General features: G+C 55.5%; 1 protein-coding gene across 2 annotated transcripts; it reads left to right on the top strand.

Annotated features, from left to right (window-relative positions):
• The first annotated feature begins 7,126 nt into the window (after positions 1 to 7,126).
• On the top strand, positions 7,127 to 21,240 carry TDRKH (tudor and KH domain containing). Of its 2 annotated transcripts, XM_075071092.1 has the most exons (16): positions 7,127 to 7,177; positions 8,628 to 8,682; positions 9,565 to 9,713; positions 10,230 to 10,336; positions 10,730 to 10,919; positions 12,370 to 12,509; positions 12,868 to 13,174; positions 13,945 to 14,111; positions 14,324 to 14,496; positions 14,894 to 14,958; positions 15,214 to 15,365; positions 15,706 to 15,840; positions 16,844 to 16,904; positions 18,641 to 19,201; positions 19,980 to 20,085; positions 20,392 to 21,240. In XM_075071092.1, exons 3-15 carry the CDS (start codon positions 9,590 to 9,592, stop codon positions 20,039 to 20,041), a joined length of 2,244 nt encoding a protein of 747 aa, XP_074927193.1. In that variant the 5' UTR covers positions 7,127 to 7,177; positions 8,628 to 8,682; positions 9,565 to 9,589; the 3' UTR covers positions 20,042 to 20,085; positions 20,392 to 21,240. The 2 variants fall into 2 exon arrangements, with proteins under 2 accessions (XP_074927193.1, XP_074927192.1); XM_075071091.1 differs by lacking the exons at positions 7,127 to 7,177; positions 18,641 to 19,201 and having other exon boundaries at positions 8,632 to 8,682.
• The last annotated feature ends 25 nt before the right edge of the window (positions 21,241 to 21,265 follow it).

Consider the following 21,265-nt stretch of genomic DNA (forward strand, 5'->3'; position numbering starts at 1 on the left):
TTTCACTGCCTAGGAAGATAAGCATGTGTAGAGAGAGATGTATGGGTCGTAAATTACGATGACTGGCAGCCACTACCCATATGCTCCAGGCAGTGTGTGTGAACAGAAGAATGTCCCATTATGGGGACATTAAAGCACCTTAAAGACTAACAGATTTATTTGGGCATAAGCTTTCCTGGGTAAAAAATCCACTTCTTCAGATGCATGGAGGTCCATGTTTCTGATGCCCAGCCCCACTCCACTTTTTGGCTCTGTGCTGTCTGTTTCCCTTATTACCCACGATGACGCTGAAGAACGGGTGTAAAACTGGCCTCATGGAGCAAGTAACTCCCAGTGAGATGGGGTGGGGGCCTGTTAAGGAAGAGGTTTATATTAATATTCAGATAGGAAACCTGAATGAGTTTCTTGAAGCATGATCACAGGAAGTCCCAGTGTTGCCACTGTCATATCTGGTGTTTTCCTTAAAGCTTCAGCTCCTGGAATCCTGTGATTGCAGGAGAATCTCAGCTGTCATTTAAAAATATATATATAGGTTTCTAGCGCAGAAAATCTTGAAAATACAGTCCCTGAAGGTTCAAAACCCAGAAGACAAATGAGACGAGTGCCAGTTATTGTTATTTTTAAAAACAATCTCATGATTTTTTAGGGGCCTGAGCTGATATTTGCATGTTTGCGTTTGACGATGCCGGCAGTCCCGTGTTTGCATCAGGTCGGGGCGCTGTATATTGGAAAAACACAAGTTTATCTTTTTCCCTTTCCCTTTTGATAGTATAGAACTTCCGTCGCTGGAGGAATGCAAAAAGCGACGAGAAGCTACCTTCAGCTGCCTCTTAGTAAACAATCCTCTGCCATTTCTTTTTGAAAGAAACAGAGCAGTAAATGTTGTTCGGCTCCCTACCACGGTAGATGCTTCCACATCTGCAGGACCCTGCTTTACTGTGTAGCGATCTGAATATGCCTGTGTTCCTCCCCATTGTAACATGTGACCCCCACCCCCACAAAAAAACAACCTATGTTCCGCTCTCTTCTGAGTCGAAAGAAAGTGTAACGCGTGCTGGGGAATGGAATAAATGCGTGCAATCGTCAAACGCTAAGTGTCTGATAGCTGAATCTCTCTCTCTCTCGTTAATGATATGGCCTTATGGTATATGGCAGCCCGTCGTCACTGTGTGAGAAAGATGCTACCAGGGCTTTGGAGCGGAGCCCGGAGCTGGAGCGCAGAGCAGTGGAGCTGCAGGTTTTTGCCCAGAACTGGCGCGGAGCTGTAGCAGTCACTGTTGGTACCAGAGCGGAGCTGGAGTGGAGCAATTCAAAAATTAGATTGCTCCAAATCCCTGGATGCTACTGCCCCAGTAACGTGCTTTCAGCCAGGCTGCCTGCCTTTTGGCACTATGTAGGGTTAGGGGCGGTTGGTATTTGGGGGTGTAAGCTTCCAGGAAACCCAGAGATTTCAGGAATCGTGTTTGGTGACTCACTGTGTGGTGTCCTTGACTCTGAGTAACTACAGCAGCCAATGTGGAGTCGGGGGACATAACAGGCTTCAAATGAAGGCCTTGACCTCCTCTGGCCATTGACCATCCCAATGGCATTGTTAGCAAGAGTAAGGGTAGTAACCCCAAGGTCCTGGCTAAGTTCCTACGTGGGTGGTTACATTCTTCCTGCAGTTCCACCGGATGATGTTGTGTGCTGTTAAACAGCTGCCGTGTTTGACACCAGAGGTAGCTGCAGTTTAGCAGTCGATGAACTAGTGACCGGTATAATCTGTAAAGTGCTTTGCCATGATAGGTGCTCTGGAAATGTCAATTGCCATCTGTATTCTTGCTGTCAGCCACATGCCCTCTGGTTATTTGGAAATCCTTACCATGGGCCATAGCCCTGGAATGTTCCTTTGCAGCAGGCTCATTCTCTGAGATCTCATGCCTTGCCCAGATGGAGATCACCCCTTAGCAGCAGATTGTGGGGGGTGGGGGCTGTGCCTGCGGGCGAGAGCTGGGGGGGGGGGCAGTGCCTGTGGGCGAGAACTAGTGGGAGAGCTGCAAGCTCTCTGCAAGTGAGAGCTGCATGGAGCTGCTTGCGTGCCTCCGCCTAGGAGCTGGACCTGCTGCTGGTTGCTTCTGGGGCACAGTGTGGTCCACGGTGCCAGGACAGGCAGGAACCCTGCCTCTGCACCCCCGCTGTGCTGCTGACCAGGTGCTGCCCGAGGTAAGACCACGCCCCAATCTCCTGCCCCACCCCTGAGTCCCCCCAAACCTGGAGCCCCCTCCTGCACCCCAAACCCCTCATCCCTGGTCCCACCCTCAAGCTTGCACCCCCTGCCCGAGCCCAGAGCCCTCTTCCACACTCTGAACCTCTCATTCCTGGCCCCACCCCGCAGCCCTCACTCCTGCACCTCAATCCTCTGCCCTGAGCCCCCCCCACACCCAAAACCCCTCATTCCCAGCTCTACTGGGTCATGGGCATCAACAATTTTCTTCAACTGGGTCCCCAGAAAAAAAAGTTTGAAAACCACTGTCCTAAAGACTTGATAAACCTATTTAAACGCTTCTCCCTCCATTAGAAAAGCCTCAGATGTCATGAGTTTGACATGGAAAAATACAAGGGCTTTCCTCTGCATTTCCCTAACAGGTCGGTAGCATTTATTGCGCAGGATTTCCTCTGCTCAACAGAGACATCAGTTGATGAAGCAGCCATGGGTGCGGGAGGCAAAGAGGAATGAGGAGCAAAGATTAAATTGGCAAACTCAGAACTGAGCTGCACTGCTAGGTGGGAAAGTCCCAAAGCTGGCCTCCTGTTGGAGCTAGCCTGGGAGGGCTGGGGTCTGGGATGCTCCAAGTGATGCACTAGGACCCTGGACCCTATGTCACAACTTGCCTGGGCATGTCATGACATCACAGTGGCTTTGTTGTGACATGTGCTGCCACAGAGCAGTGGCACTTACCACGCACCTGCCGCTATCACATAACCACTGGGGCTGCCCCATAGTGCACCATGGCCATGGGGCCTCTCAGCTTGCTGCCCCCTCCCAGTGCACGATAGGTTCTCAGCCTGCTGCCCTTCATCCCAGTGCATCACAGGGCTTCTCAGAGTGTGACCTCCCGAATCCTGGTGCATCAAGGGCCCTCTCAGTGTGCTGCCCCCACCCCAGTGCATCATGGGTAGAGCCCTACCAAATTCATGATCCATTTTGGCCAATTTCATGGTCATAGGATATTTAAAAGCTGAAATTATTAAATATATTATATTTAAATATTAAATTTCAGTGTTGTAATTGTTGGGGTCCTGACCCCAAAAGATGTTGGGGGGGGGTCCCAACATAGGGCGGATTGCAGTACTGCTACCCTTGTGTGCTGCTGCTGGCGGCGGCTCTGCCTTCAGAGCTGGGCAGCTGGAAGGGTAGTATGGGATGGTATTGTGACCCTTACTTCTGCGCTGCTGCTGGCAGGGCGGTGCCTTCTGAGCTGGGCACCTGGCTAACAGCCGCCGCTCTCTGGGTGCAGTAGCAGACTAGCAACCCTCCTTCCCCCCTGCCCAAAATAACCTTATGACCTCCCTGCAACTCCCTTTTGGGTCAGGACCCCCCCATGTGAGAAATGCTGGGCTCCCCTGTGAAATCTGTACAGGATAGGGTAAAAGCACACAAAAGATCAGATTTCACCAGGGATGGGGGGGACACCAGATTTCAAGGTCTGTGGCACTTTTCATGGCCATGAATTTGGCAGGGCCCAAATCATGGGGCTTCTGAGTGCTGCCTCCCGCATCCTAGAGCATCATGGGGCTTCTCAAAGTGGTGCTACCCCCTCCTCACGCCCAGTGCATCATGGGACCTCTCAGCATGCTGCCCCCCAGGGCATCATGGGGCTTCTCAGAGTGGTGCTACCCCCTCCTCACGCCCAGTGCATCATGGGACCTCTCAGCATGCTGCCCCCAGGGCATCACGGGGCTTCTCAGAGTGGTGCTGCCCCCTCCTCACGCCCAGTGCATCATGGGACCTCTCAGCATGCTCCCCCAGGGCCTCATGGGGTTCTCAGAGTGTGTGTCCTACCCCCCCTCCCTTCCCGCCAGTGCTCATGGGGCTTCTCATTAGTGCCGCTCCGCCTCCCCACCCACGCACTCATGTGGCCTCTCGCATCACCCCACCCAGTGCATCATGGGGCTTCTCAGAATTGACCCGCCCTCATTTCAAGGTGAGGGGGGGGCCGCTGCCCCCAATACTCTCTCTTATTGGCTGGGTGTCCCGCTAGCAGCCTCCATTGGTTAGAAGGAGTGGGAGCTGATTGGCTTGGAGGAGCGCCGCGGTGTGGCTGCCGGCAGCCGTGTAGCATTGGTTCAGCACGGGAGGCGCTGCCTGATTGATTTGTCTGTGCCTGCGCGCGAGGCGTGTGCGAGCTGCCCGGGCAGGCGGGGCTGGGGAGCGGAGCCGGGGGCTCGGGCCGCGGAGAAGGTGGGGCATGGCATCTTTCTAAGGGATGGGGGGTTGCAGGGCCACGGGGTGTGTGGGTTTGGATTTGCTAACATGGTCGGGGGTTTGAAGGGGCCAAGGGTGGGGTGCGGATGAGATGGGTTGATGGTTGCATAGGGGCCAAGGGGTGGGTGGCGGCCTGATATGGGTCGGGGTTTTTGCAGGGGCCAGGGAGAGGGGTGGGATTGATGGTTGCATGGTCGCCAAGGGCTGACTTCGCAATCATTCGAAGACCAAGAGTTCGGCGTGTCGTCGACTCTCTTATCGTTCAAGTGCAACTCAAAGATTGGGAGTATGTGGGTCTTTCAGCATAGCTTATAATTTGTCGATCGAGAACGATCGCTCATGTATCCGTATTTAGCGGGTGGCTATTGGCACCGTGTTTTTCTCCCCGGCTTACTCTCTCTCGTGCGATGTTATCCCCCTGCCGCGTGGCATGGTGGTTGCAGGGGGTGGTGTCATTGGGGGGCCAATGGGCCGGTGGGACTGCAGGGCCGTGGGTTGGTGGCAACGGGCGTGGGGGTGTTTTTGGGCAGGATGAGGTTGCAGGGGCCGCAGGGGTGGTGTGGGGCTGACACAGGACGGGGGGTTGCGGGGGTCTCAAGATGTAGGGGTGGCATGAGGCGGGATGAGGTTGCAGGGGCCAAGGGGGTGGGTGGGGCTGGCACAGGATGTGGGGTTGCAGGGACCAAGGGGGAGGGGTGGCATGAGGTTGCAGGCACCATGGGGCTGCAGGGGCCAAATGGGTTGGGGGGTGGCTAGCATGGGATGATGTGGGAGTTGTAGGGGCTGAGGGGGTGGGGCTGGCACAGGGTTGAAGGGGCCAAAGGGAGCGTGGGTCCTAGCATGGAGTGGGGAGACCTGGGATGTGAGAAGAGAGAAATCTGTAGTGAGGGTGAACCTGGGTCCTGAAACAGTGAAGGGGGTAGGCTCTGGGGGAATCTTGTGTGGTGGGGGAGGAAAGGCAGGATGGGGGTGGGGAGAGGAGACCAGAACAGCTGGGTCCAGGCCATCCAAGGGGGCTTGCTTGGGGTTAGCTGAAGGATGTGGGGGGTAGAATAGTGGGGCTATTTAGGGAGCTGTATTATGGAGCAGATGGGGCGTCCTTGGGGAAGCCAGGCCTGGCACAGCAGCAGCCTGGCAGAGCTGTGGCATGGGGAAGTAGGGCATGGGTGGGGTGGGGTTGGCTTAGGCACTGTCTGCATGGTATATGGAGCTGAGGTGCGTGGGCTGGGGTGGCTCTAGTGCGTTAGGTGTAACAGCACAGAGGTGAGTGGCCTGGGGGTTAGATATGCTGATGGAGAGGGGTGGAATGTGAGGTGGGTGTATTGGCCTGGAAGGGGGTAACTGTGGATCTGGGGGGCTGGCATTAAGGGCAGTAGAATGGGGGGTGTCTGATTGCAGGAGTTTAGCTCTGATTAAAAACAAAATATAAAATACCAACATGCAAATGCTTTTTCCCATGCCTAAGTCTCTGCTCACGTCTTCCCGGGAGCAGGTGGTGGAAACCAAGGTACCAGATTAGCTGGACCTTGTGCCTGATCCCCAGTGGCGGTTCCCGTGATTGTCGGGCGCACACATTTCTTCTTCTCCTTGTGCAGGTTTGCTCAACAGCTGATCTGTGCTGTTGAGAGAACCTGAGGCCACAAGCTGCTTGGCCTGCGAGCTGCCTTTATTCCACTGTGCTTAATGCCGGGTCCAGCTGACTCTGAATACATTTTACCTTCCAGATACGTATTTTAATTTTTTCAAAGTGAACTGATCAAAACAATCTCATCATGTGCGTGCAGTAGTGGAAAAACAATCATTAAAGACAATTTATAGACTGGCTCGCTGCTAGCAAAGGACTTCCAATGGCTGTAGCAACATCTGCAGTGTGTGTGTTGTCAGGCTGTCTTAGGTAATGTCCCTATCACCATAGCATCAGAGGTCCTCCCAATCTTTAATGTATTTCTCCTCGCAAGTCCCTGCGGGGGGTTAGGTCCTCTCGCTGACCAGATGGTGAAATAAGGCCCAAAGAAATTAAGTGACTTGCCCAGGTCACACAGGGATCCTGTGGCAGGGTAGGAAATGCATCCCAGATCACTGAGCTATCCTTTCTCTCCCAGCAATAGCAGTGTTACTTGCATGCAAAAGGCTTGTGCTTCTGTTTCTATGCTAGTGGGGGAAACAACTGGGTTCCTTACTGTTCTGCCATTGATATGTCACAGTTCGGGGCTACTGCACCTGTATTCCCCCTCCTTGGCCCAGCAGTGTCACCTGCTTTAGGCTTCTAGCTCCCAGCTGTCACCTCTTGTGTGGGGGAAACCTGTGTCTCGCTGCTCCTGATTGGGGATTTCTGCACAGTTCTCTGCCAACACTGTGCTATCCCCAGCAAGCCAGACTGCCTAGAAAACCCAGCGCCTGCACTCTGCTCCCTCTCTCAGGGCTAAGACTGGTGTGTCGCCAACCATTACAAGTTACCGCACAGCTCCTCTGAAGTACATTTATTCTGAAGGTAAAAGCATCACAGGGAAAATATGTAAAAACAATGAAAGAACTGACCTGCTAAAAAGCTAACGAGAGGTCACCCCTAACTCCATCCTACAGCTCTGGTAGGTGTCTGTTCTTCAGACCCCACAACTAGGTTTTCCTCGTGCTTACATATTCATCCGTCTTAGATCCAGAGCAGAGACTGGGCAGATCAGCTGTTTCTTGGATCTTGGCCTTCTGTAACAGGTAATAAGCAGACAGTGACCCTCTCCTCAGGGCATAGCTTCAAAATGCTGGGGTTTTGCATATCTGGGAGTTGGAGAACTTGCATGAACCCGTCCTTAGGGATCCCCCTGGAAATCCACTTGTCGTCCCAAAAGTCCATACTTGTCTGGCACATTTTCAGTAGAGTCTCTTGAATTCCCAGGGCTCACATCTGTCACATTTCCCTCTAGAGTGGTAACAGACAATCCCAGCCCACAGGAATACATACATATAATACAATAATAGCTTCCAGGGATATTGCAGGAAATTGCCAGGTCTGTCACAACTGGGTTTTGGAGTTTCTTACTATTCTCCCATTGAACCCTCTGTAATAAACAAGACAAGCCAGTGATGCTGTTATTTATTATTTGCATTATAGTAGTGCCTAGGCATCCCAAACGGGATCAGGGCCCCATTATACGGGGTGCTGCACAGACACACACAGCCTCTGCCCCCGAGGAACTTAGTGTAGCTGGACAAGGCAGATGCATGGTGGGAGGGGAAGTGACTTGCCCGAGGTCGCGCGGTAAGTCAGTGGCAGAGCCGGGATAAGAAACGAGCTCTCCTGGCTTCTAGTCCCGTGCTTTGCCCACCTTGTGATGCTACCTCCAGGCCCTGGCTTATCCCCTTCAGAGTAGCTCTCGCTACCACCCTGCTTCGCAAGGAGCATATGGTCTGTGGTGATGTGGGCGTAAATATCAATCCCTCTCCCCCGTTACAGTCTGTGCCAGAGCGTAAGTGACGTTCTAGCTGGGCTGTAGTGCAAACTGAGAACTTAACTACCACAGACGCCAGTGTTAGGATCCTTTTTGCTAACAATTGTGCAGCAAAGTTGAGCCTCGCGTAGCTGCCTGTCTTGCTTTCTGATGTGCTGCACTTCACAGGAGCACAGACCTCTGAACTGTGGTCTTGGGGTAGAACCCAAATGGGAAGTGACAGCTTTCCCTGCTGGCATGTGTCCATGTGAAATCTCTCGTTGCTGTCTAGACTTTGTCTCCATATATTTTCATCTCCCTTGTGCAAGAGAGATCTAGCACCGCCCACTGACAGTGTGTTAAGCTCTCAAAATGCTACTCTCGCTCCTTCATCCCCACCCCCATTCGTGGCTGCTCTCAGTAATTGGTTGATGATTCTTCGGAGACAGCATCAGTATCCTCCACCAGCCACTGAGAGGCAGGACTGCTGGATTCTGTTTCTGCTGCATGGCCCTGGGGCAAATCAGATAATCTCTTGAGACCTCATTCTCTCCCCCCTCCCCCAATGCTCCCAGTACCTGCAGCTACTACTGAAGTTGTTGGGAGCTGCTGCATGTGCCCAGCACCCCTGAGTATCAGGTGGTCTGTGTTTGAGAAGTTACCCTGCTTTGGGAAGGGGTTTGGGATATAGCACCATTCCCCAGGGGTTCAATGCTAAGTGTCATTATTTATTGTAGGGGGTCCTTTCCATTGGTGCCAGATAAGGAGGACCAGGAGCAAACTCTACCACAGGTATTTGCGTGGCCTCGTTGTTGCTGTATCCGAGCACCTCACCACACCCACGTGAGGAGAAGTGCTATTATCTGTAGAAGTGGGATAGGGACTGGGGGCGTAGAGAGATGAAATGACTTGCCCAAGGCCATGTAGAAAGTATGTGGCAGAGCTGGGAATTGAACCTGGTGACCCCAAGTCCCTAACCACTGGGCAAGCTTTCAGCAGCTTTGATAGAGTAACTTGGGGTATGGAGAACCCACAACTCCACTGACTTCCCAGGGCATTGGTGTGTGATCTGACCCGTAGTTTGTTCAGTGTCCCCAAATGCTTGACAGAGTTAAGCAATGGCAGCAGCGGGGGAGCAAAGAGGCATGAGCACAGGGGGAAAGGGAGGCAGGCAGGCTGCTCCAGAGGTCAGGTAGCTGCACAGGAGAAGGCCCTTGCGTCTAACATTGTGAGAGTGCAGAGAACCAGGGAGGAGTTGGGTGCAGGATGTTTGCAAGGAGGAGACTAGGTCCACGGAGAGCTTTAACAATGGGGGGCAGTTCATTTATTCTTGTTTAAATTCCCAAGCTGGCGGCTTCACCCTCCTGCCTGCTCTTCCTGTAGCAAACTGCTTGATGCGGCCTGGTTTGGAAGAGCACAGCCTGCCAGGTACGGCTCGTGCGCCTTGACAGATCAGATTTGTGACGCAGAGCGATCCTGCAGAAGGCTTAAAGCCTGCAGCTATCTGTGAGCAGCCTGAGTGAGTCCTGGCATGTGCCAGTCGTGTTTTCACTTTTGCCCTGCTCTGGCAGTGCCCAGGGCTAGTGGAGTCTGTGCCCATTGGGACTGCCAGTCATGGTCTCAGGAAGAGGGGCTACTGTTGTAGCTAAGAGAATTTCTCTCTCCCCCTCTTAGGCTGTGGTCCATCAGTCTGGGAAAGATGTCAACAGACCGGGGTTACTGGAACAACCTGACAACCCTGCAGAAAATCGCTCTGGCCCTGGGGATCCCAGCCAGTGCAACTGTCATGTACATCTTGTACCGCAGGTACAGAGAAAGCCGAGGTACGTATGCATCACCCCGCGGCAATGACCTTCGGGTGGCCCCGACTCCGTTGTTGCATGGTGACTAACAGCTTTTGTGTTGCGTTTAGGCTTGAATTATTAATTATTTGACCTCCTTCCGCCCCCATCCCCATCCCTGCCAAATGTTGATTGGTGCTCAGAAATCTCTCCCATGCTAAAGAGCATATCCAGGGAGGGGTGAGCCCTGGGGACAGGAGGCCTGTTTCTGAGCAGCTTTGTTTGTTCTGAATTTCCTCTGCACTTTCTATAATATCCCCACAAGAAGCTAAAATCCTTTCACTCTCCTGCTAATTCTTTTCCGGATCCTGTCTGGCGTTTGGGGAAATGGAAACAGACTTAAATGTCTCACCGCTCTGGAGCTTTGCGGATTCCCCTTCTCTCCTGTCCTAGAGCTGCTGAACTAGGAGGATTGGCCACCTTCAGGCCGTGGGGAAGATGGCTTTTAGGGGTGGATGTGTTAGCCTTTTTAACCTGTCTACTGTGGCTTGTGCTCAGAGGAGCGGCTGACGTTTGTAGGAGAGGATGACATTGAAATTGAGATGAAGATCCCACAGGAGGCTGTGAAATTGATCATCGGACGGCAGGGCGCCAGTATCAAACAGGCAAGTGGACAACCGTTAGCGAGTGCTGCATCCGTGCCTGGCCCCACCATTGGCTTCGATGTGTTCTTCCGCCCCACCCCTCTCACTCCATCCCAGAGGATCCCAAAGATCTTTGCAAACCCTTTGTATAAGCTGCTGCAGCCAGGCTGGCAACCGGCCCAGCGGCCTGAGGAGGGGAAGATTTGGGCACAGATGCCAGGGGAGGGCAATACGTTGCACTGGATCTTAATGCCTATCCCTTGGCTTTTAAAGATCCACCCACTCTAACAGGCTTAAAGGCTGAATTGATGGCGTTTCCAAGGGGTCTGCGTTTTTAAGGCTGATGCTCAGGCTGCTAAGCCATCCCCTCTGCGTGAAAACCTTGCTAGACTTCTTTGTCCCGTGTCTCCGCAGCTAAGGAAGGAGACTGGTGCTCGCATTGATGTGGAAGCGGAAAACTCCGGCGGGGAACGGGTGCTGCTGATCAGTGGCTTCCCCGTCCAGGTGTGCCGAGCAAAAGCTGCTATTCACCAGATCATGGTGGACAACGCCCCCGTGTCAGAGCAGTTCGTTGTGCCGCAGAGAGCTGTCGGCAGGATTATCGGTAACTGTCTAGATACTTAACCCCCCCTCCCTCCCCCACCCTTCCCATTAGCCACCAGAAGAAATGCAAGGGGCCTGGGCAGAAGTGACTCGGGCTGGTTTTTAAAGCTGCTCCAGAAGCACTGACCACAGCTGTGGTGAAACACGACGACTGCTAAATACTGCTTCCATCTGTTGACCAGAGCGCTTGCTGTTCCTGGGCTGGGGTGCTGGGGAGAAATACTGAGACATAATAGTAAATCTGCATCCAGAGCCCGGGATTAAATAGCTACCCCCTTCTCCACTCATTGGCTCCTTAGGATGACAAGAAATCTCATTGAGCTGCCTCAGTTTATCAGACTGCAGCATCTCAAATCGAAGAACCTTTATTTTGCACCTTTGATCCTGGTGCACTTTGGAAGCCTGTATTTATAAAGCTAGGGTGAATTGCTGGCCACAGGACTGACATCTCTGGGGTAGAACACTGCTTCTGTCCAATGGAGACACTGCGGGGGAAGGAGACTGTGCCCTGACCAGCTGGAAACTGGCTTGCTCTAGTGAGAGATCTGGGTTCAAGTCCCTTCTCCACCACTGACTTCCTGTGTGACCGTGTGCCAGTCACTTAGTCTCTGTGCCTCAGTTTCCCTACCTGTACAGTGGCAGTGAGAGCCCTGCCCTGCTTCACAGGAGGGCCGTGAGGATAAATGTCCTTAAGGCTGCATGGTGCTTGGCTAGTTCGGTGTTGGGGGCTAGAGATGTATCTAAGATAACATAAAAATACAGGAAGCCCGGCTCAGTCAGAACTTAGCCAGCAAAATGGGGCTTAGCTCCTTGCCTCTTTCACAGAGCATCAGAGATCAGGCCCTGGAGTTTGCATCACACCCGAAGGCCGGCCCTGTACCCCAAGTGCCGTGCTGGAGCGCTGGTTACTAGCTAGCTGTACCTTTAGGCTGCATGAAAAACACGAATCTCAGAGCCTGGGTCAGCTGATGGGGGCTCATGCTACAGAGCTAAAAACAGCAGGGTAGACGTTGAGGCTTGGTCTGGAACTGGAGGGTTTCAGGACTGGCCTGAACAGCTGCACTGCTGTTTTTAGCCCCAAAGCACAAGCCTGCGTCATTGGACCCCAGGGTCTGAGACGCGCTGCCGTGGGGCTTTGATTGCAGGGTAGACATACGCCAAGCGGCAACCAGCACCTTCAAGAATCGCAGCTGGATCTGTCTAATTCTTATAGTGGTGCCCATTGCTGCAGCATCTGGCCACCAGCAGCCATTCATCCTTTGCTAAAATCATCTTCCTGGGGCGGAGCAGCCAAAACCCAAATTTTTGGAGGCACTTGTGTTCTGGTCACAAAAAAATGACCAGAGCGGGGGAAGTGTGCATTCCCCTCAGAGCCGTTTCTTCAGCTGGGTTCTCTAGTTCCTCTGCTGCTGCTGCTGAGTGAGTAACCTACTTCTCGCTGCCCCTCTCAGGCAGGGGTGGTGAGACGGTGCGAGCCATCTGCCGCAGCTCGGGGGCCAGAGTGATCTGCGAGAAGGAGACGGACAATGCCCTGTGTCTGACCCGGCTCATCAGTCTCTCGGGGACCCGCAAGGAGGTGAATGCTGCCAAGGTGGGTCTGGGGTGACTGCCCCCTTTAAGAGGCAGTGGGGTCCCGTGCACCTGGGACTGGTCAGCTGGCTCCCGGTCTGGTTTAAGAGAAGGCAGCCGAGCTGGGAGCTGCTGGCGATGAGCTCTCAGGATGGGCTAGAGCAGGAGAATGCTGCCAAGCTGCAGGAAGGCTTGTGCGGAGACCCCTAGGAAGGAGAGGAAGAACTAGGTTGGAGTGGATGAAAGGGAAACTGAGGCAGGACATGCCAGTACTGTGAAGCTTGGCCACAAAGGAGCACCTTACATAGGGGTTATCCTGTCACAGCATTTCCTTCTGCATGGGCTGTTCAAACACCCTTCTCCCCCTTCCTCTCCCAAAGCAACTGATCCTGGAAAAGCTTTCGGAGGACGACGCATTTCGAAAGAAACTCGCCCTGTCGGCGGCAGTCCGATGCCTGCGCAAGCAGCCCCTGGGCGTGAGGAGAGAGGATCTCGGGCAGCAGGGGGAGCTGCCACGCCCCAGCGGTGAGGCCCTCTGCCAGCTGGCGAGCCCTCAGCAAGGGGCAGGAGATGGAGGCTGCCTGCTGGCTGCAGAAGTCCCGGATCAACCACAAGAGCTCAGAGCAGAGAGCGAGTCCCCGGAGGAGCCGGTGATGGAGCCCAGCCAGGCAGTGCCCATGTTCGAGGGTGAGTGGAGTGGTTTTCTCTAGGGCTGGCTCAAACAGAGGGTGTGTGGCACGCACCACAGGGGTTGCTGCCCTGGCCCTTGGAGGGGCATGGGCTGGCCGCTGAGACCTAGAACTGGATTCTCTCCCTGGCTCTTCGATTGACTTGCTGGTCTTAGAGCAGCGCCCGCCCTGCTCTGTGCCTCGGTTTCCCTGTCTGTTCCGTGGGGGTTAGGTGTCTGCAAAGGGTGCTCTCCTGGAGAAAAGCAGCTGTAAAGAGAAAAGGGTTGGAGCTGCATGACACGCAGTGTCAGTCTGTGGATTACCCGGGGCTTGGGTCCCTGGGGCCCGCCCTCTCCCTTGCACCGCGGCCCTGACTCACAGCAGCCATCCTGCCCAGTGGGACCATGTGCCGCTCTGTCCATGTCCTTTAGGGCACTGAGACTCTTCCTCAGGGGGGCGCTTTTCTGTACTGCCAGCATGGAAGGTATCTTGGCTGGCTGCTCCCACTTTGTCCTCCACATACCTGCTCTGAGCGGGGTCACAGTGTGCCACTCTTCTCCGGCGAGCTGCGTGGAGACCAGCAAGGTGCCTGCAGATCTACCCGCGAGTCTTTCCTCAAAGCTCCTCGCATGCGGTGAAATGTTGTCTTCCCCCCCCTACTCATCCCAACACCCTCGTCCCTCCGTCTGGATCAGCAACCCACGCTTGGACTCGTACGCTCTGCCTCTCGCTCCGGGTGGCCCTGGTTCTCCCCTTCCCCTCTTGCTCACTGCTGTGTGCCCCTCTCAGTCCCCAGCCCCGACTTCAGCTTCCACGCGGACGAACACCTGGAGGTTTATGTCTCGGCCTCAGAGAACCCCAGCCACTTCTGGATCCAGATCGTCGGCTCCCGCAGCCTGCAACTCGACAAGCTGACCTGCGAGATGTCCCAGTACTACGGGAGCAGCAGCCAGTCGGTGAGCGTCTGCCGTGGCGTGCCCCGCCCGATGCGACGGCTGGGTAAACCTGCCGCAGCCAAATGGAATGATGTGTCCCCCGCCCCTGCCCCGCTAGCCAAAGAGGGGTTAATCCTTCTCTTCCTCCCCTGCTGCTAGAACCTGCATTGCTTCCCGTTCTAGCCCCGAGAACCTGCACGTGTGACTCCCTGCCCCTCCTTCTGTCTCGCCAGCCCGAATTCCCCAACGTCCGCGTAGGCGACATCGTGGCTGCCCCGTATGCCGATCACGGCTCCTGGTACCGGGCCCGAGTCCTGGGCACCCTGGAGAACGGCAACTTGGATCTGTATTACGTCGACTTCGGGGATAACGGGGAAGCCCCCCTAGAAGCACTGCGAGCCTTGCGGTACGTGCAGCAGGGAGGAAGGTGAAGGGGGAGAGCATAGGCTAGGGCAAGGGGGGCGTGGAGCAGGACTCCTGATTCCCATTCCTGCCGCTGATTTGCTGTGGGATTCCGGGGAAGCCTCCTGGCTTGCTCTGCACCTCAGTTTCTGTAAAATGGGGAGAACCCCTGTCTCAGGGGGGTTGAATGGCCAAGCTAACGACTGTCCAGGGTGTGGAGCTCTTTGCACGTGAAGGACGAAGATGGGTGCAATGATGCCGCTAGCACGTGCAGATCCCCGCTAACCTAGAGAGATGTGGCTTAGCAGGGCAGACCTGACCGATTTCACCAGCTGCGGGGGCCTCTGCATGCTGGGGTCATATCACTGTTCACAATGGTTCCTCCCCTCCCTTTCCGCTAGGAGCGACTTCCTGAGTCTGCCCTTCCAGGCCATCGAGTGCAGCCTTGCTGGGATCGCCCCCGCGGGTGAGTGGCGAAGCCGGGGGCGAAGTGCTCTTGGTTGGGATGGGTCCCCGCGAGGTTACCAGCTGGGCTGCCGGTGGGGTAGCCCAACTGGGCTCGGGCAGCGCCCAGGGAGAGGCAGTTCTCGATGGTTGCCAAGAGGCTGGTGGATGCTGAAATCTCCCGTTTCCAGACCCGCCTGCGCTTAGCTCCATGGGGTTCTCTCTCTGCGTCCCAGGGAGTCAAACCCAGCCTCTGCTACTCAGTCTCTCCCCACAGGGGAGCAGTGGGAAGAGGACGCCCTGGATGAGTTCGATCGCCTCACGTGTTGTGCCGAGTGGAAGCCCCTGCTAGCGAAGATTTCCAGTTACGTCCAGTCTGGGGCCTGTACCTGGCCGCGGATCCAGCTGTACGACACCAGCGACGGACAGGTGAGCACTGGAGGCTGGGTTGTCTGGCTGGCTGCGGGCTCCCCTTACAAACACAGCGTTTGCTACAAGGTGTCTTTAGAGCAGCATGTTTCTGCACCTCCACTCCCCTTGGTGCAGCTGCTGGCAGCCAGAGCCTGGCGAGCCTGGAGTGGGCTCATCTCTGCATGTATTGAGATCAGGATTCAGTCAAACTCCCGTTTTTCTCTCTCTCTTTCTCTCCAATCTGGATCGTTCCCCAAACCACCAGTGCTGCTTCCTCTCTGGCTCCCTCTCCCCGAGCGGCACCCCCTTGTGCTGTCATCAGCCTCCAACTCTCTGCCCCTTCCTGTTTCCCCTTCAGAGCCTCAATATAGGGGAGGAGCTGGTCCGGCTGGGTCATGCTGTGTGGTGCCCGCAAGAAGAGGATGGCGCTGTGGGGGACGGCGCCCCCCAGCTGGGGAAGGGGGCCATGGCTGAGGCGTTCCAGAAAATGCTGGTTAGTCAATCACTCCCCCGTGGAAGGGCTGGGAAACCATCAGGAGAGGCTGGACTTTATGCGGAGGCCAGCGTTAGAACAACTGTTGGCATAGCACGTTTATTTCTGGCTGAAATTTTGATGTCCTCTCCTCTTTGGTCAGCGGCCTCCCTCCAAACCCCCAGGGCTGTGCCGTTTTCCACCAGGCTGGGCGCCAAAGGCTGAAAACCCTTCCCGATGGCTGGGGGATTGTGTAAGGAGCTAAACGGGAGGGCTGGAAGCACCAGTGGTGAGCAGCCCTAATGATCCCATTCTCAGCCTGGAGGAAAAGGAGCCCGAGAAAGTGACATGTGCCAGCCGGAGGGGAGGGACTCTAGGTCCCTCTGCTCTCAGGCTGCCCTGATGCAGGCGGCTGTGGCATCACGGGAGTGCCTGCAGCTGGAAGTGTAGTTTCCAGCTCCAGCTGACGTGCCCGCGCTAGCTTTGATCAAGATAGCACCGTGGCTGCAGCGTGCGCCAGCTGCCTGAGTTCGTGCCCAGGATCTCGGGCGGGATTGCAGTCAGGCAGCCAGTCCGAGTCGCTGCGTGTGCCACCGCTGCGTGTGCCACTGTTAAGAGCACGTTAGCTTGAGCAAAGCTAGCGCGTGTCCATCTCCCTGAGCCGGGAGTCGCACCTCCAGCTGCGCGTCACCTACCCCACGTGTCCTGTTCCAAGGCTGGCTAATCGCTGCATCTGATTGCCCCGAGCCAGTGGGACAGACGCCCCCCTGAGACAGCTGCTGTCAAACCACTTCCATGTTTTTCCGATGCAGAGGACCACATCTTAATTAAACCCTTCTCGCTCCATGTGGTGCAGCGCATATTGCCCCCTGCTGTTGTGAAAGCTTCAGCACTGCCGCTGGAGATCTCTGCCTTGGGGCTGGGTTCCTCTCCCCTCCACGGGCCCTGGTCGGTTCTGCGCTGTGGAGGTGTTTTGTCCGCGGGCACAGTAATGGGATTGACCTTGCCTCTCTCTCTTGCTCAGGGGAATGCTGCAGGGACCTCCCTTGAGAGCCTCCTGTCAGAGACCTGCGTCAGCCTTTCAGGTATGCCGCTGTGATCGGCTGACGCAACCTGCCCTTCCTGGGGGCGGCTGCTCCAACAGAACCCATCTGCCTTTAGGGTTGTTTCTTGCTGCCCATCACCGCAGTGTCTGGGCATCTTCCACATCACATCAGTAGCTAAGTCTCTGGCTCTTCTCCATGTGCCACCACTCCTGATTGATTCCTCCCTCCTCTGAGATCTGTTTCTCCATCTCCGTCACATGAATGGGGCAAAAAAATTGAATCTCTCTTTACTCTACTCTAGGGATAAACAGAACCGACCATTTCAGGCCCGGCACTTACTTTTTTGTCTCACGGATTTTTCAGGAAATTCAGCATGAATTGGACTGTTTACCCTTAGTTCCCTTTAAAATACACTTCCGTGGGTGTGGGTTTGGATGGGAGAGGTATTTACTAATTCCTCTGCAGTTCGTAGCCCTAAGAGAACACTGTCCCAGATGCATGCAAATTAGAAACTGGCTGGTCAACTTTACAGGCAGTGTGATCTAGTGGGGAGGGCACTGGGTGAGGACCTAGGAATCTAGATTCTGTTCCTGGCTCTGCCACTGATCTGCTCTGTGGCCTTGGGCAAGTCACTTCTGTGCCTGAGTTTCCCCTCCCTCTCCCGCCTTTGTCTACTCCGATTTGTGAGCGTCTGTCTCGTGTCTGTGCAGTCCCTGGCCCGACAGAACCCTGATCTCAGCAACGGCCTCAAGGTGCTGCTGTAATAACTGCCCCCAAGCTGCCTGAAAGGGAAGAAGAAAATGGGGTCATGAAAATTGAGATTTTTTTGCAAATCCTTCCAGTGTTTAATAACTGGTGCTAATCCCCCTATTCCAAGCACTGGATGGAGAGGGCTGTTTAAAGCTCCACGGCTCCTAGCACAAGAGGGAGAACGTACTGTAGGAGCTAATCCTCCGGATGGTTTTGGTTCCCATCCAAGCTTCCCTCTCTGTTTTCTGGGATCTAGTGAGGAGGCTGGGAATGTCGTTTCAGGCGGCCTTGACTCTTTGAAAGTGGCTGTGTGCGTAAGACTGAGCGTGCTAAGGTTATAGAGGGGATGGTATGCTGGCTGCCTACAGTGGCACGTAGCCTACCTGTGATTCTTATTAGCAGAGATCTCCAGGGTGGGACCCCGAGGGGGTGGGGGTGGGGGTTACTACAGAGAACTCGTTGCCAAGTGTCTCACCCTCACGCTCAGGGTCTAACTGATCGCCAGATTTTCCCCCAGGTCAAACTGGAAAATCCCCCAGGGTCTCTGCGTCTTCCTCTGCAGCATGGGGCACGGGTCACTTGCTGGTTTGGATGAACATTCGAGCAATAGCCTCCGTCCACACGAGATACAAAGTGTATCCCTCAAACGCTTGGCAGGTGTTAAATAATCTGTTAGGCAAAGGAGAAGAATTACTTCCAGCTATGATGGGGAGGAGAGTTGGGGCAGAAAGGTTCAAGAAATCCCCTCTAGGGTTAGACCAGGCAGCGAAGAGGCCAGGAGGAGATAAGTGGGGAAAGGTGAATAGCAGAAATTGAGGGGAGGCTGTTTCAGTCAGCAGTAGCTGCTGACAAGAAGGTTCTTGCACCAGCAGTGGCCAAGTGGCACAATGGGACAGAAAAGAGACGGGGGGGCGGCGGTGTTGGGGGCGGGGGGGAGCCATAGGGAACTTGTGTCCATGTGCTGAAGACACAGAGGAGAGAGTGCAGCCCAACTTCCCATGTAATATGTGCCTTTGGCTTGGTAGATGACTCCACTGAGCAGCTCCGAAGTGACACCGAGCCCACAGAACCACCCTCCCAGAAGACTGTCATACCCTCACTTTGGTCCCTACGGATCTCGGCTCCCTCCTGCCCTCTGGGGGACTCCAAGGCTCTCGCCTTGCCAGCTGGCAGTGAGAAGCAGAATGGCTCAGGGGGCTGCAGCAGCGAGGGGGCTTCGGAGGCTGGGGGGTCTCTGCCGGCCACTGGGAGCCATGCAGCAGATGCCAAGTGGACATCCAGTCCTGCTGATTGCACGCATCCCGCAGGCTGCTCGGGAGAGGCCTCTCCCATCTCCCTCTCAAGCAAAGGCTCCAGCACCTCAGATGCCAGCTTCCCTACCCCGCTGGCCTCTGGGGACAGCAGCTGCTACTCCCTCCGGGGCTACTTCTATTACCTCTCCACTTCAGAAGAGTGGTCCAACTCCTCGGTCTTCTGCAGCGGCTCCGGCTCTGCCACCGATTCCCTCCAAAGCCTTGTCCTCATCAGCTCCTCTGGCAGCGAGGGAGAGGAGGAGGAGGAAGGGGGGCTGAGGGCCTGGAGGAGAGGTACAGAGGGCTCCATGGATGGGCAGCCTGGGCGCCGCACTGTGGGGGTGTCAGAAGCACAAGGAGTACAGATTTCTGCTGCACTGGCAACCGTGAGATGCAAGAGAGTCCCATGCGCTCTTCCAGCTTGCAAGGGGGGCAGAGATTCTCACGGGCCGCGGCCCATGGCTGCTGCTCCATTTTCCGCCTTGCTGTCGTTCAGCTAGGAGTGGCTGCTACTGGCGATCTCCACCAGCTGGCAACATCCCCTCTTCCCCCAAGGGACAGCCCCCGGCGAGGGCCTCAATCCTTAGCAATGCCTCTTTCAGTGCAGAGTGGGCCCCGGGCAAGTGCTCAGTGCCGTGTCGGGCCTGCTCTCATTCCTCCTGGTGTAAATCCAGAGCAGCCCTATGCTGGTGACTGGGGTTCTCCGGCTTCAGCCAGGTGTAAATTGAGATCTGAACCTGTCCACTGTGTGTTGCTGCAGCCCGGATCACCTGCTCTGCAGAGCCAGGCGAAGGGGGCGTGAAATGGTTGCACAGGGGCTTTTAGTGTCAGCTGCGGCATGACTTGTTTCTCAGTGCATGGGGGCGCACAAGTGGGGAGAACTGGGCCTTCCTTCCACCTTGGAGCAGCTGGACACTGGCTAGGGCAGTGCAGGTCATCTGTCTGTGGCCTGTCCCAGAGAAGGGGGCACAGACTCCTGGCTGCACGGTGGCTTGGCTCTTGGTGGCAGGCCGGCACCGGGGAGCCCTGATGCTGCACCTGTTCTACCTGCTGCCTCTCCTCTTCTGTGCAGAAGCCGCGTCTGTGTCTGGAAGCGGCGACGATGTTATGCTGGTCGAAGATGACTCGCTGTGACCCCTTCCCCAAGCGACAGTGAGCTGGAGGCGTCGCAGAGGGTGGTGCGTAAGTCTGTCTATTTGGGGTGGTCCTGGGCCCCCGGCTGTCCCCGAGATCCTGCTTTCAGGGCAGAGCAAGGGCAAATGTGGCGGGGAGGGTATCTTGTCTGCACTGAGGGGCTTTGCATTTGCCAGCATGGCTGCCCTGACAGCAGGCAGGCATTGCTCAATAGCGATGCCTGTGGGCAGGTTAAAGAGTGGCACTAGCTACAGTCATACACCCACTCCAGGTTGCTCTTTTAAAAAAGCAGCTGCAGCTCCTTGCACCACTCAGTGCCTCTGCTTTCTTGCCTTCCCTTTGGTTCCTAGGAGGTTGGTGCCTGGATTGTGACGACCCTGAGGACTCCCCGACGGGAGCGGGGGAATAAAATACTGCGGGAAGGTGGAAGGAGAGACCACGGCCATTGGGGACCCACCCTTTCTCCGGGTCCAGAAACGACGGGTTTGCATTGTAACCTCGTCCTCGTCTGCGGGCATTGTTTGGGGCAGGGGCTGCACCGCGTGAAGTGCGCGTTGCTGGCTCCCTGCAGCAGGGACCTGATGCCAGCTGTTGTGTGACTGCCCTTCCTGGGGGCTCTCTGGGGTGGGGAGTGGGTGTTTTCAGTGCATTTGGAGGATGCTGATCCTAGAGATTCTGAAGCTAACTGCCAGCGTCTGTCGAGTCGGACCCCAGGCTTCTGGCTGTGCGGTTCTGTGGTGCTCCCAAGGGATCACAGTCTGCGGAATACAGGTCTTCCGGGGGTAGCTGTCCTGCAATCCCCTTCTGTCCCCAGTTGGCAGCTGCTGGGCTGTCCTGATGTAAATCCAGAGTAACTACACTGACTGCATTTGGGTTGCTCTATAGCCGCTGGTGTACCTGAGAGCAGGATCAAGCCTGCTGGTCCCCACTTCCTTCTGAACAGCTGAGCCCCTCCTTCCCCTGGCTGGTGGGAGGTCCCCGCTCGCTCTCCTGCAGCCCATTCGGCTGGGTTGTGCTCGCTCTGCCATGAGTCGAGGCTGACTTCAGTTTTGGTTTAAATCTCGGAGCAAGGCGCCTGCACCAAAGGCTCCACTCCGCTGTCCTTCCCACTGCAGGGGTGAGGGAGACACCGGCACTCTGATGTGACTGGATGAGCTTTTTCTACTGCAGAAACGGGGCCAGAGGACGGTTGTGATGCCACCCCCAGCTTTGACAGCACTTGCT

The sequence above is a fragment of the Chelonoidis abingdonii genome, chromosome 11 (assembly GCF_003597395.2).
Source record: "Chelonoidis abingdonii isolate Lonesome George chromosome 11, CheloAbing_2.0, whole genome shotgun sequence".
Lineage (NCBI taxonomy): Eukaryota > Metazoa > Chordata > Testudines > Testudinidae > Chelonoidis > Chelonoidis abingdonii.

What these genes read in the sequence shown, in the direction of transcription:
- TDRKH (XM_075071092.1), top strand. Translation starts at nt 9,590, where the DNA reads ATGTCAACAGACCGGGGTTACTGGAACAACCTGACAACCCTGCAGAAA. An exon ending in AGGAGGTGAATGCTGCCAAG is followed by an intron (nt 12,510 to 12,867) that starts GTGGGTCTGGGG and finishes CCTCTCCCAAAG; the next exon opens with CAACTGATCCTGGAAAAGCT. An exon ending in GACCTGCGTCAGCCTTTCAG is followed by an intron (nt 16,905 to 18,640) that starts GTATGCCGCTGT and finishes TTGGCTTGGTAG; the next exon opens with ATGACTCCACTGAGCAGCTC.